Here is a 20,086-nt window from a genome sequence, read left to right as displayed (position 1 = left end):
ACATGATCTCTATATTTGTCTCAGTCGCCCTGAGTTTTATATGAGGAAAAGATACTATTCAGAGACAAGAATTGGCTCTCAGAATGCTCATTTATAATATAATAAGGATATACGGTCATAACCCCACCTAGATTTCCCCCTACCTATTTTCAACCCTCCCCAAACTCAACCCTCAGCCAAAAAATGCTCTCTCTCTCTCTTTTTTTTTAATATAAATATACATGTCAGTGACTGACTATAAGCAGCGATGAGGGAACATCCACAAACAGCCAAAAATTGACTGAATGCACCCTCCCTCGAATAATTTAAGAAAGATGTGAATTGAAAACACGTTCCTGTCCTGTGTGGTTCAAGTTGGCATTGTCCGTTTGTCGAAAAAGGGTGTAGAAATCCATTTAAGAGTGAGACGCTCTCACTAAGACAAAAAGAGTACTGTAAAATGAATAGTATGTTGTACAGACAGAACAGTAAGTGCGTAATGCAAGCAATGTCGAGGTAATCAGGTCTAATTGCCAGATCTAGGCTCTGGCGAGCGGCAGACTGAAAGTGTAGTGCAAAAGAAAGCGCTAGAGTTAAAGAAAGTTTACAGTAAAGTAAAAAAACAAACAAAACAAAAAAACAAACAAACAAAAAAAAATCATTTTAAACATTACAAACATGCATCCCTGAATGACTAATTTTAAGTTTCATTTTTTTGAATGGACATGTTTAAATCTTAGTCTGTTTAAATGGTGCAAAATATAAAAGGAGAAAACTATGAAGAGTTGAAAGCAATTATTTACCTGTTAATAGAAAAATGGGGCTAGCTTCAGGTCCCTGGTGAGAATCCGTGTCAACTCCATTATAAAAAAATTACAAATTGTGAACTTATTTCATAAACCTACCAATCAGAAGAGATTAATTCATTTTTTGAAGGGTTAATTTTCTTGCACACACCCTCCAAACCCCACTTCTCATTTCTCAAAATGGCATGCCATCCAAATGCATTGCACTAATGGCGCACTAGCAAAAGTTCAGATGAAGGGGGCAAACAAAGGTTTTAATCTGTTTTCTTTTTTTTCTAATAAAATGTCTCTGTCATTACCCTCTTATGGCTTTAGTACGCATTTGTTGCTTTATGTTGTCAAAAACTTCAGCAAATGCTTGCAGTGTCAATGTGACCACTGAGATAACTGCCAATTGGTTTCTTATCCCAAGTCCTAATCAGGCTTAAGTCCTCCCTTGAATCCCTGCAGTTGTGCTCACCCAGATACTGCAAGTAAATTGGCACAATTAAAGCCCCATCGTTAATTCCAAATCATTTTAGTGTTTTCTTTGTCAGAATTTGAATCTTCCATTTTATGAGGTGTTCTGTGTAATCTACTCTACTTTGTCTCCTGTCCCCTGCAAGGCATCCACTTGCATTGGGATGGGTGTGGTGGCGGGTGTCGACGTAGATTCGGTTTCAGCAATGATCCCAGAGTCCTTCCCCTCTGCCCTCATCATCAGTTTGAGCTTTTTCTTTGGTGGGTTCTTCAGTGTGCCCATCCTCTCCTTGACCTTGTACTCCAAGGTACTGTGGGGAATGCCATAGATGTTCTGCGCCTTCGAAACGCTCATCTTCCCACCCATCACCACAGCAATGGCTTCTTCTAGTATCTCGGTGTTATACTGACGATACCGGCCCCTTTTCTTTCGGGGTTGTTTGGAGCCTGTTGGATCCGCCTCTGGATCAGATGTTGGGTATTGGGGCCCCAAAGTTGGCTGCTCGATGTCTGCACCCCAGTACTCCCCAATGGCTCCTCCATCGAGAAAGCTTCCTAGGGCAGCCCTGCGACTCTGCTTTGGCAAGATGGCCCTCAACTTTCTGCTGAGCGCATTCTCTGAGTGCATGCTACCCAAAGCTAAGGAGCTGTAACTGTAGAGATCTGAAGCATTCCCGTGGGAGTCCCAAGACAGGTCCATGCCTCTGACTTGTGGAATCTTCAAGTCCACCGGTGAGGAATGTCCCGTTTCTTTCTTTACTGTGATGGAACTGGTGTCAAGGGACTTTGTACCCTTGGTGAATAGGCCATGGTTCTCCTGGAAAAGAGGCAGGTCGCTGATGTCACTAAGGTTGCCGGTTACTTGTTTAAGCTTGAGGAGGCCATCTAGATGGGATTTTCCCCATGCTCCATCACGGGATAAGAGGGCTTGGCTGTTAAGGAGACCCACAGACTCTAAGCTAGCCAATGAAAGAGGTGTTGGTTGGCCAATGAGGTGGTGCTTCTGACTCAGGAGTTCCTCTTTTATGAGGAGTGAGCGGGCCAATGGTGGCTTGAGTGGTCCAGAACCAACGCAATTCTCCCTTATCCCATCATGCAAGCTTCTCGGTGGCAAGCCATCTTCATCGTCAACATCTCGATAGTTGTGATCAGCTCTCTGGGAACGCCTAAATTATGGAAAGAGAAAATTATGTTTATATGTGAGAATGTGGTATGTTATTGTGGTATTGTTTTGGAACCAACTTGGGTACAAATACTGTACTTCAAAGGACAGAACTGTCTCTTCCCATAAAAGCTGAAGTAATTTTTTCATCATTAGAATAACTTTTCCAATACCAGCTTGACATTCAAATGTTGAATCCCCCCAAAAGTGTGAAAACTGTGGCTTTCTGGCACCACCAAAACATGTTTGTCTGAGTGTGCTGACCAGCCTGACACAACAACATTGGCTCAAACTAATGCTGTGGGTCTATAGTTTGGTGCAGGACTATCTAACTGTCCCACCAATGGCAGACTGGTGAAGTATTCAGAAAACCTTTTTGAAAACAATAGCCCCTTTTCCACCATCAGGCCGAACGGTTTTGAGCATGGTGAGTACAGGTTCCAGTAGCATTTCCACTTGAGCATGGTTTAGTATGGTTTAGTATTACAAACCATTCCTGGCCTGGAATTCTCAGCAGAGTTAGCTAACCATGCTCAGGACAGAGAACCATACTGGTGGAATGGCTGTAATGGCTGCATCTTATGATTGGTAACTTGCTCAGTCTATTCTAATCTTGATTTTACAACACATCAGTGGAAAAAGAAATTGTGATCAGCTCTCTGGGAACGGGCCAACGAACCTTGATCAGTTTGGCAATGAGAACTGTTTGGCCCGATGGTGGAAAAGCTCCTAATGATTATTATTACAGCTCTGTTTGGTCAGCTTTAATTGTCCCATAGAAAGTGCACAGCCAACCTTTTATAGTACAATTCTTTATCTATCAAGTATCATAGATGTCTTGGTAAAAAAATAATAACCACATCCAGAGGTACACCAAGGGTGGTGTAGCCTGCCCGTTACAGTTACTTACTCAAGTGTTCTTAGGGCAGGAAAGAAAACAGAATGTTGATTGGCTAGTGGTTAAAAATCTAGGTAGGAAATTGAAAGGTTGTTGGTTAAAATTTGACAAACCATAAACTGTCATTATAGTAAACCCAGAGGTTAGGACACTTAACCTCAAGTTCTGGCTGGTATGTTTCTATAATAAGTGTATATAATGCATCAGCTAAATTACAATTTAGAACCTGAAATGCCTATGGTAAAAGTCCTTTAAAGCTGCACTATGGAACTTTGGGCTCTCTAGCAGCATCTGTGGTTGACCTGCGGAGGAACATTTTATGTGAGTTGTGTTTCGGCACTGATCTGTGCAGATGAATCTCAGTGTTTGAGGTTACCTACTTTTCCTGTGATCACTCGGAGGTATTTCCCTGCAGAGCCGGAGTCATAACCTGCTATTTTCACGTTGATATTATGTTATTTGTTTAAACATTTATAACCAAGATATTACTTGCTTTGAGGAAGATAAACAACACACTTATTTACATAATTTAACAAAATTATTCAAGTGTTTAATCCACTACTACACATCAATTTAAGAGGTGAAACCCATGATATGGCTGATATGAGCTCAACTGAAGACACTTTATTTTTATATTGCAATCTACAGCCTCAATGCAAGTGAACCATACTATACTACTAGGTCTATGCACTGCAAACAATAATAATGTTATATAAAAACACAAAACGAGGATTCAGTAATAATGGGGATGAAGTTTACTTTATTAAAACTTGAAAATAATATGCAGTATAACTATTACAACAATAAGCAGTTTCCTTAGTTGTTTCTTTGGGAGTAAAGTTATAATAGAGGAATGGTTACATGCTAAAAATTATACGTTCATTACTGTGTTATGAAATCGGTACATTATAAAGTAAACAACTTGTACATTCATGGGATCTACCTGGTTTCTATAGTGGCTTTTAGATGCAATTTTAAATTGTCCACTCTGTTTAAACACACTATCTCCTAAAAGGGCATTGGAAAGTGACAATAACTTATGCATTGCTGCGACTGGTGTTAAAAAAATCTGAAAACAGTGGCACACTCACACTTAGAGACACACACTCACTTAAAAGGAATGTTCCGGGTTCAATATAAGTTAAGCTAAATCGACAGCATTTGTGGCATAATATTGATTACCACACAAATGAATTTCGACTCATTCCTCCTTTTCTTAAAAAAAAAAAAAAAAAGTAAAAATCGAGGTTACAGTGAATGGGGACAATAAAAGTGAACGTGGACAATTTTTGGAGGGTTTAAAAAGAGAAATGTGAAGCTTATAATTTTATAAATGCACTTGCATCAATTCTTCTGTTAAAACTTGTGTGTTATTTGAGCTGTAAAGTTGTGTAAATTGACATTTTTACAGTAGTTTTAGGGTTTGTTGACATTACATCATCATGGTAATGAAGCTGTAAAATTGGCTATAACTTTACACAGAAAACGTTTATAAGTGATTTAATCACACTAAAATCATGTTTACACACATATCCTATATGTCTTGTGGTTATACTTTTGAAAAAGTGAGTATTTTAATGTAAAAAAATTGGACCCCATTCACTTCTATTGCAAGTGCCTCACTGGAACCTCGATTTGTGCTTTTTTCTTTTTTTTTTTAAAGAAAAGGAGGAACAAGTCAAAATAAAATTATGCCACAATTGCTTTCGACTGAGCTTAACTTTTATTGAATCCAGAACATTCCTTTAAAGAATCTCGAAATTGCATCAATGTTATAAAAGTTATAAATATTAGTAACATGTTATTAGTAACACTTATTAGCCTATTTAACATATTGCGATCTGTAAATACAAAATCCCCCGAGTAATGTCTGATTCATTTAAGCATGACAAACCAATATAAGCTTCAGCAACCCTCCAAGCATTATAGCAAGTAAACAACTTTGCCAAACAGTTAAAAACAACTAAACATCCATCCAGAGATTAATGTCCTCCCGGTGCTGTCCAGAACTGCATCTGACTAAACCGCCATAGCTTCCTTAGCCGACATTCACACGGCAGTTGTACCTTCTTTTCTGAGCTTATGGACATGATGTAAACACGCAAGGAACACTGCGATTCCGCGACAAATCCGACCCAACAGATTTTTCAAAATAAAAATCATTATTGTAGGCTTACCATAGTGTTAGACTTACCGTAAAACTATTAGGATTTTTTATGTACTCACTCAATAATGGATTTTTGTTTGTTGTAACCAAAGAAATCTTACGTAATGCAGCTTTAAGGTATAGCAGTTTGTACCAATTTTACTACACAGAGGTATCTTTTGAGGTCTATATTTACACCATATAGTACACATTTTTTTTGAAGGAAAGGGATGGTTCACCCAACAGTAAAACAAATAATTTACGCACCCTCATGATATTTTAAACCACATGACTGACTGACTTTAGTGGAACAAAAAATTAGATATAAGGCGCAATATTACTGCCTCAGCCCCCGTTCACTTTCATTACCTGCTTTTCCACTATCGGGCCAGTGCAAGCCAGGGCTATCAACTTACCAGCCGGGGCATATAGCCTCGGACCTTGAGCCGCAAGACCAAAATCGATCTGCATTCCCACCATCGGGCAATTAACTCTGCAGCGTTGCCTAAAAAACCCGCCCTTAATACGCTGCTGCGGTGCCAATGTCACACACCCCGCCCATTTCACAAGCAAGATGGAAGCTCAAGCTAATGTATCATGTTATCGGAAATATTGAGTTTATATCGAATGTAAACAGTATGATAAGTTAGCGTTGACAACTCACAGTCAGTAACTGCCATGGTGTCCCAAGTGGTCTCTCCACTAACAGTGGGATGATGTCCCAGCACACGTCTATGAATGTTCACCAAACCATGGAAAGTAATTTCTTTGGGCACCACTTTGTCCATTGTGCGTTTCAACAGATTTGTACTGTACCTGCATTTTTCAATGTATTTTTTCCCGACCCTGTAACGTTGTGTGCTGTTTACATAACCTGGGAAGTTCGGCAAAACTCTGCCTTTGACATTAAACCCGCCTCAATCCCCGGATGGCATTGTTTGGCCCAAGGGTTATCGGCGGGCCAAAGGCCACTGGCCCAGAGAAAGCCCAGAGTTGGCACGATGACACCCCGGAAGTGACGGTGTGAACGCAACAAGCCCTAGCACGCACTCATTTGGCCCGATAGTGGAAACGTGGCTATTGTATGTAATAAAGATCAACATTCTTAAAAATAAAAAAATCTTGTGTTCCATGGAAAAAAGTCATATGGGTTTGGAACAACATGATGGTCTGTAAAGAAGACTGAATTTTTCATTTTTGGGTAAACTAACCTTTTAAAGAAGAGGGATTAGATTTTGGGATTAGTTTATCTACAATAGGTAAACAGGTGTGTAAACAGATGTGAATTAAATCTTATAATATCAGGCATTCATGTTTTACTAGATAAAGTAGCTTGTGTGAGAATTAAAAAAAAAAAAAAAGATAAAAAAAAAAAAAAATTAACAAATAGAAAACGGTATGTCTCCTTAGAATGACCCTATACTGCAAATTTAATCAGCTGCATGCGACTGCTTGACCCTGCAGTTCAGTGCAAGGTAACAGACTGTTATCCCACAGAGTACTGGGCACTCACAAATGCTCCCATTATATTTAACAAAGCTGTATAACCTGCAGAATAAATATCTTTCAAACAATCTACAGTACACTGCAAGTGAGTGTGGCTTACACTATGTTAAGACGTTAAAAAAGAATTAAAGACTGTTCTTACCCCTTAACTGTGGGCACGATTGAGAAACCATGAGAGCTTTTCAGCGAGACACTACCATGACTGTAGTTCTTCTTAGTTGAGAGGTCAAGGACTCCATCTGCGAACACAAAAATAAGTAATTATATTGCAAGACCCAACTAAAGAAAATCTATTAATCAACTTTAATCAATAGCCATTCTTGGACACATATATAAACTCTACCACTAGTTTTCTTGTCTTGTGAAACATTTCTATGTAGTCTTAGTTCACTAAAATTTTGATATTTAAGTTATGATCACTATCAACCATTTTTGTGAACATTGTAATATAGTCTCAAGTGCCCAGCTGATTAATGCACATTCCTAATGCGAAGCACTAAGGAAGATGTACAACCCCAATTCCGAAAAAGTTGGGACAGTATGAAAAATGCTAATAAAAACAGGTAAAACATCATATAATGTTTAGCTGTAGTGCTTTCAATTTAGCAAAGGGTGAATATCTTTTACAAATCACTCCTTTTAGTTTTTATTAGCATTTTTCATACTGTCCCAACTTTTCTGGAATTGGGGTTGTACAGACATATCTATTGCATATTACAAATGTATACTGCCAGACAAAACATAGCCTTGAACATGATAGATTCCAAACTTAAATGACATTCTGTCTGTCTCAAACCACTGTGAGCGGACTCGCTTTTAATTGCCTATATAAACCGTCTCCTCATCGAAAGAGAACTTAAGGCTGGCCCATATATTGTACAGTTATGATATTTGCATTAATATTTTGTAGCAATAAAAAATTAACCAAAATTTTGATTCACTTTTTATTTGCCCATTACTAGATTTGTACTACGAATCAACAAATATGTCAGTAAATATTGCTGTATATTGTTATGTTTTGTTGAATATAAAAATTACATTTAGTCATGTTTTAATTCTTGTATTCACATTCTCAAAATGGTGGAAAACATGCCTTAATTATTTTTAACTAGATATTTGTTGATAACTGATAGTTCCAAAAAGCAACTATCGGCACCGATTATATGGTAAAACCGATATATCGGTCTACCTCCAATCGAGACGTATTGAATATCTTTGAAAGACTGAAAAAACATTGAAATACAGCAAATGTGAAAATATGAGTGATACCAACTGAACTTCTCTGAAGTCTCACCTTGTTCACTGGGCTCTGTCTCTGGTTTCTTGATGGTGAGGTCCAGTGGGGAGTCCTGATCTGCCATGAGAAGCTTGCTGAGGACGGGATTCTGTGCGGAGGCAGCAGTGCCAGTACCAGCGCCACCACAGACGGAATCAGTTGTGGAGGCGTCCGGCTCCAGCGAGGGCGCTTTCGGCAGGCTTTGGTCCTTGGTGCCGTTGGGCTGGGACTGGGGTTGGGGTATGTCCTGAGTTGAGCTGGTTTTTGAGGTATATTCCACAGCGAATTGTCGGATCATTCGCTGCATGATCTCACGAGCCACTAGAGGAATGTGGGGGTCTGTGAATCTTGGGAGGTCTGCTGGAGGAATTATCAGAAGAGATGCAATTAGCCAATGAACGTGTTTAGTGTCCATTTAACATTTAAACTATTAAAAGTAACCATCTGTGTTTAAGCACAATGCACACAAATTAGGGTTGTCACTATATCAAAATGCTATACCAATACCAATGAAATTTCATCAGTTTCGATACCATGGCAAAAACTAATATGCAATCGAACACACTTCTTTTTTAGGCTTCATGTAGCCTCGAAGTATTTCTCAATTAAGTAAATATTGCTTTACATTTTTCCCATGATATTATGCAAGACAAGTAAACAGTAAGAAAATAAAGAACAAAGGCTACTTTCACATTAATCTGGATACATTTTAATACTGGATTTCACTAAAAAGAATTTAAACTTTTAAATCTTCTTACTGTGCATGCAAAAAATAATCGTTTCATGTACGGTCTGAAATGCCATTGTCATCATGTTCAGTTACCGGACAGCAATTCTGAGTAAACGTACCGTCTCCTTTGAAGGAATGCAATATGAAGCTTGTTCAAAGTAACATTTATCTTTAACAACACTATCAAAGTGCACACAACAATGCCGCTTCAACATGGGCCGCCATCTTGATTGTTTTGGGTTGAATGGATCACAAGACTGCGTCACATGACAACAGATACTTCATTGTTATCAGATAACTCCGTTTCCATTGTACGCACTACAACACGAAGACAGCGTTTTCAAATGTATCCACTTGGGAGAGTGTTTTCGGAAAACTCAGTTTTCACTGTAAAAAAACGCCATCTCAGTGTGGACGGAAGGCCAAAACGAAGAGAAAAAGATGGGTTTTCAAACAAAGACATATTAGTGTGGACAGGCCAAAGAAACAAATGATAAGAAATAGAAAGAATAAAAACAATAGAACAAAGATAGATAGGTATTTATTTATTTTTATTTTTTTCCTTTTTCTCCCAATTTGGAATGCCCAATTCCCAATGTGCTTTTAAGTCCTTGTGGTCGCATAGTGATTCGCCTCAGTCTGGGTGGCAAAGGATGAATCCCAGTTGCCTCCGAGATCATCAACGCGCACATCTTATCACGTGGCTTGTTGAGCGCATTGCCACAGAGACATAGCGCAAGTGGAGGCTTCACACCATCCACTGCGGCAACCACGCTCAACTCACCACGCGCCCCACCGAGAATGAACCATATTATAGCGACCATGAGGAGGTTACCCCATGTAACTCTACCCTCCCTAGCAACTGGGCCAATTTGGTTGCTTATGAGACCTGGCTGGAGTCACTCAGCATGCCCTGGGATTTGAACTAGCGATCTAGCGAACCCCAGGGGTGGTAGCCAGCGTCTTTACCACTGAGCTACCCAGGCCCCAGCTACAAGCATTAAAGTAAACATTTAGAAATTCTGAAATTTTGACCCATATCCAATTTTTTATATAACCAAAGGTTACATTATTAACTTACCAAGGCATTTTGACTATAAAAGTGCATTTGACCATTTTCGCGACAGTTGGTAGTCGGTACGGTAAAGATACTACAGATCTTTTTTTTTTTTTAGTATTGACTTGATACCAGTTCTTTTGAAATTACTAATGCTAAGTGATCACAAAAGTCGGCAGTGACCACCCTGTCCTATAAAGCATTGTGAATGACATAATCGAGTCAGTGTCCCTACAGTCTAAAACTACTTATATTTTTGTATATATTGTAAAAAATTTAATATATTGTTTTTATAATTAAAATCAGTTACTATAAGTGAGTCGATTAAGTCATTCACAGTGCTTCATGGGATGAGTGGTCCATTTCCTCATAGACCTTGTACCTTTTGTTTATTCAAACACTTTTCTTTTTTTGATTCAGATCCAAGTTTGTAATGCTATGAGTCATCTTAAAGCCAGTAAATTTGGTTTATTACACTTTTTGTTTTTTTTTGTTTTTTTTTTAAGAATATTTTGAAATCCCTATGGAATAAATAAATGGGAAAAATAATAAAGGTCACCGCTTTGCTCTATAGCATCCCAGTTCTATGGGTGAAGATGGCATTCCCAATGTTCCAATCTATTCTCCATACTTTTTGGTCACTTACATTTATTGTTTACACTAAGCACACATTTGAATGAGTATCTCATGTATTTTGCAATACCTCTATTGACCAGCCAGGTGAATATGAATATGAAGTTAATATTTAACTACAAGCGAATCTCTCATCAATTTTTCCCTTTTATGAATTTTATATGTGGACCTTAAAACACTGTATCATTAAACGGTTTCACAATACACAATGGTTATGCAGCCATTGTTAAAATCAAAGCCAAAGGATTTTGCAGACGTGCTTGTGAAAACATTTCCTACCGGGCTGCAAAGTTCTGTAGACTTCCAATAAGGGAAGACAGTTTCCTTAGCTCTTTTAAGAGCATAAAACATAAAATGTACACCGTCAGGAAGGTAAACAGTCTTCTGAAAACATTTTGAGCTTCAAAACACTTTTCTTGGATGTCCATATGCTATACAGTGGCCTCAAAGGGACACTTTTGTTTTTTGTTACTTAATGCAATGATAAATTGATATGCATATGTAACTTTGTGGAAGTTGTACAAAGTAACTGATATAAAGGAGTTTGTTTTAATTTTTTTTATTTTTTTTTTTAACATTATTGCTTTATCATTGCACATTTGTTCCTTTGAACTGGAGTCCATTTACATCATTGCAAAACCTACATAATGAATTGAAACTAGCCACTTTCTTTATAGTTTATAACGTGTGTACAAAAAAAGGAAAGAAACAACCTAAATGGGTCATGGGCTGCAGTATACTAAAAGACATGTCTCTCTGTACACATTTTTTAATTATTTTGGTTTTAGTTTATTTAATGACTTTAATGACTTCACGAACAAATGAACTGCAGTCTTACCCTTTCTGTAGAAGACAACATTGAGGAAGTCCTCTGCTTGCTTCTCAAGTTTGTTAATGTTGGACTGCTCTTGCTTAAAGCTGTCAGCTTCTGATAACACTTGGTTGTTCAAACCAACCAAATTTTCCTAGAGAATAAAAAAGAGAATTAAAAAGAGACTAAATCAATTCAATTAGAAAAACAAATGTATTTAAAATAAATATATATTAACAAATATGTAAATTAATATACAAAATATATAGTTTGAAAGGTCAGGTAGAAAAAACCTTGAAAAATTGTGCCTGAAGACTACGGACAAACAACGATTTAACCCAAGCTAACAAAAAATGAATGAATACATAAATACAATTTGTGAATATGAGTGCTGTGAAGCTGTTTATTTTCAAAGCAAAATATGCTGATTTATTGTGTTTTACAGAGAAAATCCCAAGGGCAAATGACTGACAGTGATGTAGATCCTTTACAGTCTGTCACATCTGAAGATGTGTTGCCAAGTAATAACTTAAACACTACAGTATTAAAGCTATGATAATCAGTCATTTGTCTGATAAACATTCCTGAAAATGTTTTTTTTTTCTTTCAAAACCAACCCAGCCACTACAAATATATTCAAAGTGTGTCGTTTTTAAATATTAAAGGGTCATGAAACCCCCCCCAAATTTTTTTGAGATGTTAACAGATATGTACAGGTTGCACATCATTGAAAACAATTATAGCATGCATATATATTTATTGTTAATGGTAAAGTAGTTATTTTTTCGATTTATTTTTTGCCATTTTGTTCTTCTGGTTTAAAAATGAAACTTGAAGGAACGTCATAAAATATGAGGTATATGCGTCAATTCTAAGTTGTGATTGGTAGTACAGTACGCCAATATGTCATTACATTCTGAGCGTTTCATCACATTATTTATGAGAAGGAACGCTTCCATCCAAATCAGTGCGTTGCCTCGTGCACGAGCTCTCATTATAGCGGAGAATTTAAAACGACACATGGACGTGACAGTGGTTTCTGGCCGGCGTGAGTTCAAGAGCATTCGCCGGTCAGAAATGAGAGCCTAATTTTACACTTAACAGCGTGGTAAGACTGGAACTGCTCGTCAGAATGGACCACAGTTGATAACCGGACCAGAGCAGCACGTTTGTTGGCCGCAGATCTGCTGTTCCATTTTAGACGCACATATTTGCATTGTATCTTCTTTGTACTTCTTGATCATGGACAGGATAACATGATGGCTTGTATAAAAACAGAAGACAATAGCCGCTTTTCCACTGGCCAGTGCGAGCCAGGGCTCTCAGCTGGTCAGCCGGGGCAAGTAGCCTCGAGCCCAAAATCAATCTGCATTCCCACCATCGCGCCAATAGCCCAGCAGCGTTGCTCTAAATCCCACCCTTAATATGCCACCCTGGTGCCAACGTCACACACCATCCATTTCGTATGCAAGAGGAAAGCTCAAGCTGAGGTATTAGACTCTGGAGACTAGCTAGCCCTTGAAATGAACATGGTGGAGACTAAAGCTGCCAGGTTTTTTTGTCTTGCGTAGCCAGACTTAGTGCATGGACTGTGGGTGGTCCGTTGGCTTATTTTGGTCTTTGCTTGGTGGAAAGCGAAACCTGTCTCATCAAAACTCCACCTTTGACATTGACCCACCTCAATCCCCAGCTGACCTTCTTTGGCCCAAGGGTAATCGGTGGGCCAAAGGCACCTGGCCGTTGGCACTGGGGAAGCCCCAAGGAGGCACAATAAAGCCCCGGAAGTGACAGTGTGAATACAACTGGCCCTGGTATGCACTAGCATGCCCTCATTTGGCCCGACAGTTGAAAGCTACTGATGAAAAACAAAAACTCTTTTTTTGGTTTTCTTTTTGCTTTCACTTAATTTTGCTCAAAAGTTATAATATAATATCCAAATCTTTGATTAGCTAACTTTTGTCCCATGATTAGTGTTAGGGTTTTGGTGCCCCAAAACTCTTTTGCTTTTGTTTTCTCTCATGTTTTGATGTTCAGCCATCTTTATATCAAGACAGGCAGTGAGTGAGTTGTGCTGTTCCAGACGAGTAAAGTATTGATTACACAATACAAAAAGTGGCATCAGAAGTCAATATATTATTTGTTTATTCCCATATCTTTGAATATAAGCAATCCATTTTGCAGTTGAGTTCTTCAATCTGTCCTGTTATCACAGCACGCGTTCTTGCTTTTCATCTGTGCTACTTTTTATTGACAGGCTTTTGGAGCATCTCACTGGTTATTAGTGTCGTAAACGCCACGTTTTATGATGTTGTGTCAAGGTAAAAGTAGTTGAAACTATGAATATTGCTTCCCGAAGGTCCCTGTATTCGGTTGTGCATCGTCCAGTTGTCAAGAACGTGTCCAGTGTGACGGGCTCTCATTCTGTGGCCGAGCTGCTTGTGAGGTTTGTTGAGGTGCGCTGACTGCCCCCTGCTGACATGGCTCATCAAAACACGAGGTTACATGAAGGCCTACTTTAAGCTTGCATTTATCTGATGATAGGAAAATACACACTTTTATTTCAGTATTTACATACAGCTTTTGAGCATGATTAAATGTGGAAAAATATATTCCCCTATCCCTGTTTGATATTCAGTGACAACTATAATTAAGCCATTGGAATGTTTTATTGTCATTAACAATTTTGTATTGATTCCACACTCATATTTAAACAAACAGCACAAGAATACATGGAATCAACTTTTATCAATTATGTGACATTGAATAACAGCAGACACACATATGAACAGACAGTCCAAAGAAAATACTCGATGACATAACAAAAACATATAAAATTGACCAACATAAAAGAAAAAGAAAAATGGTTCCACATATTAATTTTAATCAAAATTGTCCCTACACTGCTCCTCCCTGGCAACCTTCTAGGAGGGCAAAATGAGTGCCCCACTTCTTACCATAAGCACCCAAACTGCCCAGCCGTCTATGTGACATCTCTTCAAAAGCTGCCACTCTGCCCAACTCGGTGCACCACTCATGAAATGAGGGCGCACCAGCCGACTTCAATCCCCTAAGAATTACCTGCCTGCCAATCATCACGCTGGTAAGGACCCAGTTTTTTATATGGTTTTTCATTATATTAATACCCGCGCCATCACCCAAAATACAAAGTCTGGGGCAAAACCAAATCTGAGTGCTCAAGACCTCACAGATAAAATTCTGAACCCTCGACCAAAACTCTTGAATCTTAGTACAGAACTGTGTACAGAACTATGTCCCCATCCTCCAACTGGCATTGCCAGCAAGTAGATGTGTCTTTAAGGCCAAGCCTATACAATCTAGAGAGAGTCCAATAAAAATTATACAGAATCTTAAATTGAATGAGGCGCACCCTTGCATCCCTAGACATAGACTTGACATTTTTTAAAATCCCATTCTCCATCTTCCAGTACTAAATTCAAATCTCTCTCCCATAACATCTTAAGTGATGTTAAAACCCCGTCCCCTAGACTCTGAATTAGCCAGGAATAGTATGCTGAAGCTTCATGACCTTTTCTAAAAGCAGCAAGTACCATCTCAAGAGTGTCTGCCGCTTTAGGGGGCTGCGTACTACACCCAAATGTGGTACAGAGTAGATGGCGCAGCTGTAAGTACCTGAAGAATTGAGATATGGGAATCCTAAACCGCTGTATTATATTTTCAAAGGATCTCAACGCTCCATTTTCATACAGGTCACCCAGCGTAGCAACACCCTTCTCAATCCATTCTGTCCAGCAGAAAGGGGACTTTTTAATGCATAATTTAGGGTTCAACCAAATACTTGCGGCAACGTTCAGGTAAATGTCCGAATTGAACACACGTAAACTTTTATCCACACTAAATGCATGTGCGAGATAACGGGATGTGTCTTTACTTCTCCGGGTAGCTTGGTACAAAGACTTTGCAGTGGCAAGATAGGGGCAAGGATCTCCTGTTCAATAAAGAGCCAGGGAGGAGCTCTCTCAGGTGGAAGCGACCAATGTGCCAAATATCTGAGACCAAAAGCATAATAGTAAAACAAAGTCTTGGGGAGACCTAACCCACTTTTGTCAATTGGCCTATGTAAAATACTGGAATGCAACCGAGGGTGTTTACCATTCCAATTAAAGGATTTAGGTATACTATCAAATTGTTTAAAATAAAAGAGGGGAACTTCAATGGGGAGAGACTGTAGTAGGTAGATGAATTTTGGAATACAATTCATTTTTATAACATTAACCTTCCCACTCATAGATAAATGTAGTGAAGCCCACCTGTCCACATCACTCGAAAACCTTTTTATTAAAGGGAGCAAATTAACTGTAACTAAATCACTCAAATTTGCTGTAAATACCAAAGCTTCAGATTTAGACCAATTCACTCTGTATCCTGAGAACTTAGAAAAGGAATTAATAATTCTGTGAAGGCAAGACACAGATCTAGTAGGGTCGGAGACAAATAATAAAATATAATCTGCGTAAAGCAAAAGCTTATGCACCACACCTCCCGCCACCAGCCCTGGAAAATCATCATCCTTTCTTATCACGGCTGCTATTGTTTCCAGGGCAAGACAGAACAATAAGGGGAAAGAGGGCAACCCTGCCGGGTGCCTCTATCCAGAGTAAAATAATCTGAAATTAATCCATTTGTTTGAACCACCGTTACCGGGTATCTATAAAGTAACTTAATCCACCCAATAAAAGTATTCCCGAACCCATACATTTCCAAAAACCATATCAAACACCTTTTCGGCATCAAGTGAGATGGCAGCGACCGGAGACTGATCATTCGCCACTGCCCACATGACATTAATGAAACGCCTAATGTTATCAGAAGAGTTACGGCCCTGAATAAACCCCACCAGATCTATATGTATAAGAGATGACATAACTTAATCAGTTAGCCAAAATTTGACAATATTTTAACATCTAGCTGGATCAGGGAAATTGGACGGTAACTCTTACACTCACTTGGTTCTTTGTCCTTTTTAAGAATCAGACTGATCCGGGCTTGCATCATGGTCGGTGGAAGCTTACCTTTCTTTAATGATTCTGTATAAACTTCTAACAAAAGTGGAGCAAGTTCTGTAGCATAAGATCGAAAAAATTCAGCGGCAAAGCCATCTGGCCCCGGAGCCTTGCCTGTAGGCAAGGCCTTAATTACCTCGCCAAGCTCCTCCAAGGTTTTCTCAGAATCAAGAGAATTTTTTTGCTCAGTCATCAGTTTAGGAAGTCCTAATGGTTCTGCAAATTTTCTAATATCCTCATCAGTAGACGAAGATGTGGAACTATAGAGATCAATATAGAATTCTTTAAAAGCATTATTAATATCAATGGCCGAGGTAAATATTTCACCACCAGCAGATTTCACTAAGGGAATGGTAGAAAAAGACTATCTCTGTTTTATATATCATTCCAGAAGTTTCCCTGCCTTGCCCTGAATAGCCAAAACTCCACCTTCCGTGACAAAATAGTATTATATCTGTATTTCAATCGGGTCAACTCTGAGGCCATTAGACGACATTCGGCACTTCAGCTCTGCCTCAGCACTTTTAATATTCCCTTCCAATTCCACGAGTTCTTGAGCTTTGGATTTTTTGGTGAATGTGGCATACTGTATGATCCGACCCATAAGAACCACCTTAAGTGCCTCCCAAGCCACGCCCACAGAGGATACTGAGGATCAGTTGGTCTCCATATAGACATTGATTTCAGCCTTTAACATTTGTTGGAATTCAGGATTTTGCAAAAGGGATACATTAAAGTGCCAACTATATGATTTCTTTTTCTCCATCTGTGGCAACACCTAAGCCATTGGAAGGTAAATTTTTTCTTTGGTACTCTCCAAAAAAAACGTTAGTATCACAACTAGTCTGACAAAGCAACATTTGCTTGACCAGTAGTGTGAGTGTGGGGCGGGACTATGTGCATTGAAAATCTTGTTTGAAAACAGTCTGCATTTCCTTTTGTTGTTGCTAAAGACACGGAAATTACACACTTCACCTTTAAAGAGCTGCATAGAAAACACTGCACTACTCAAGGTGAAATGTTTAATGAAATTCCTAATGCATTATTTGATGACATGCATGCATGAGAAAAAACGTGAAAAGTTATATTACCTTCACTTTTTCCCGTCTTAAGCAGCAAAAGAGACAATTTTCATCAAACGACCAATCTGACACTCCCTGTGGCTCACAATCTGTAAGAACAACATATAGAAAAATATCAGTGGAGTTGTAGTATCAGCATCAGTTTACTAACAAGCAGTACATTGAACAAATGTAACATATTAAACAGGGGCTGCTTATAATATGCAGGGTTTTTCCTGAATTAAAAACAAGAACATTCCTTCTATTTCTGGTAGCGGCTGTGTCTTGACCAGTTGACAGCAAAACAACTCAAGTGGACAATCTACCATTCCAGACACTGAGTATATGAGGTAAATCAAACAAAAGTTGTGTTACAACTAAATATTCATTAGCTCATCTCATAAGCTTCACTGATCTGTGTTAGAAACAGTGGTTTTGTGACTTTTGAAATGTACTTGCTAGTAACCTTGACATGGTTGTACACTCAAGAAATAAAAACATTAAGCCTTTTAACAAAAAATAATTAGTGTGAACAGATTTGTTCTAGTGTTGTTGTACAATCTTAAATTCAGTTACTAGATGCAATAAAATGATTCATTTAGTTACTTGTTGCCTACTAGATGCAATGCAAATGAGGTCTGAGCGGGATTTCGAAGGCCACAGGCACCACTCCTCTGATTGAGTCACTCTAGTTTAACACAGCATTGAAAATGTTACTTTTTTTTATTAGGGATGCGCCGAAGTATCAGCCACTGATATGGATAAGCCAATTACGGACCAATTTAACACCATCGGCATATCAGTGAAAACACATATCTTGTTTTTTTTGTTTTTTTTTGTGGCTCTCTTTCGTGTTAAACAGATATTTATTGTTAGAATAATAAAGTAGCTTTTGTACCTTTTTGTTATTTTTTTTTTTTTTAAAGCATAATTCCTAAGAAAAACAGTGATCTGATGACAAAATATCTGTATCAATATCGTCCTATATTTTTTGTTAAAATTGATTTTCGGTATCTGCCAAAAATCTGTGCATCCTTACTATTTAAAAAAATCAAAAATCAAAATCCCTTTATTGTCACTCCACCATATACACAAGTGCAACAGTGGGTGAAAGTCTTGCTATTTGTATTATTATAAAAATATTTTTCTGACATGCAACAAGAAATAAAGAAATAACCAGATTTTAATTTAGTAGTGTGGTAAATTAAATGACCTGGATAAAAACATAACACACATGTATCTGTGTCATTCTGTTTTTCTGTACATTCAGTTATGACCAATAAAAATAATTCATGTAATTCCAATCCAAACGGATTAAGTAAACTTTTATTTAGAATTTAAATCAATTTTATGCAATGAATGTTGACAAAATGCTCAGGAATTGTGTTGCATTAGCTTGTTTTAAATAACTGAATTGAATAGGCAGCAAAAATACATTTTTGATTTTAAATCAAGGAATAAACAATATAGCTGCTAAGATCTGCTAATCTATTTGTGTCAAGATGTCGTCTTATAAAATATAAGCATTAGTAATATAAAATATTTCAGATGTATCATGCCATTCCAAATTTTTGTGTAAACAAATCATTAGATTTTGTCCTAGAATCACCTTTTCTGTTCTACCTTTTTTCTGGCTCTTTGATTTGTATTCAGCAACACATTTAACTGAATTGTCATTATAACTGTTGCCATGTAAATTTCAGGCTAACATTTTTGCAAAAAATGAGCATTTCTCTCAATAATACAAGTTCTATTCATGTAAGGTCACGTCCACAGTAATATGCTTTCAACTGAAAATGCATTTGTTTATGCCTCTCATCCAAAACAAACTGCGTTTTTCTTTACTGAAAACGTACATTTTGAATAAACTCTCCATAACAGCATACTTTGGAAATCACGTTAGGAAACTGAAAAGGGAGTTTTCCCAAAAGGTGTTTAATTCAAGTCATTTTTACATCATTTGACAATTTAACTCATCAACACTTGAACAGCTTTTTGTAACAATTAATTATGTCCTCCAGGACCACACAACTGTTAACATTTAACCATTTCTCCTTTTATGGTAGACCCACAGCTTTTTGGTGAATTTACAAAGGACCTAATACAGAGCCCTGAGGCACTCCATTATGCCATAGAAAAAAAATATATCAAGGATATCTGGTTTGTTCCTTTAAAAGGAAGACATTAAACAGCATTTATCATACTCCACTGCACGTTGACTGGATGATATGGATTTAACAGTATTCAGCATCAAATGTGAACCAAACTGGATTGTATCATATTGAACCATGACATACTGATAAAGGTACGTTTGTTGAATATAGACTATAGAAGATGTCTCTTATATAGGATGCTTCTAGTCAAGGCATAGTGACTACAGACATTGAGGGGGATGTGTGCCCCCCACCCCCAATATTCAGATTAGTAGCCAACCAATATGTATTTTAATGACAGACTCTCAACATTTTTTTATTTTATCCCCCTAGTTCTAGTTCTATACTGTTTAAAGAGATACATTCA

The 20,086-nt window shown here is 38.0% G+C and overlaps 1 protein-coding gene across 1 annotated transcript in view; it reads right to left on the bottom strand.

Moving 5' to 3' along the window:
• Nucleotides 1-669: 669 nt before the first annotated feature.
• LOC127438449 (ligand-dependent corepressor-like) overlaps nt 670-20,086 on the bottom strand; it is a 56,232-nt gene continuing 36,815 nt past the window's right edge. Inside the window, exons 3-7 of the mRNA XM_051694050.1 lie at nt 17,597-17,676; nt 11,491-11,617; nt 8,251-8,592; nt 7,099-7,195; nt 670-2,410 (exon numbers count right to left, since the gene is read on the bottom strand). Coding sequence (XP_051550010.1) covers nt 1,360-2,410; nt 7,099-7,195; nt 8,251-8,592; nt 11,491-11,617; nt 17,597-17,676 — 1,697 coding nt within the window. The 3' untranslated portion in view covers nt 670-1,359. The remainder of the gene's footprint in view (nt 2,411-7,098; nt 7,196-8,250; nt 8,593-11,490; nt 11,618-17,596; nt 17,677-20,086) is intronic.

This window comes from Myxocyprinus asiaticus, chromosome 49 (assembly GCF_019703515.2).
Source record: "Myxocyprinus asiaticus isolate MX2 ecotype Aquarium Trade chromosome 49, UBuf_Myxa_2, whole genome shotgun sequence".
Lineage (NCBI taxonomy): Eukaryota > Metazoa > Chordata > Actinopteri > Cypriniformes > Catostomidae > Myxocyprinus > Myxocyprinus asiaticus.
Note: the sequence above shows the minus strand (reverse complement) of the source record. Positions and strands in the feature narration are given on the sequence as shown.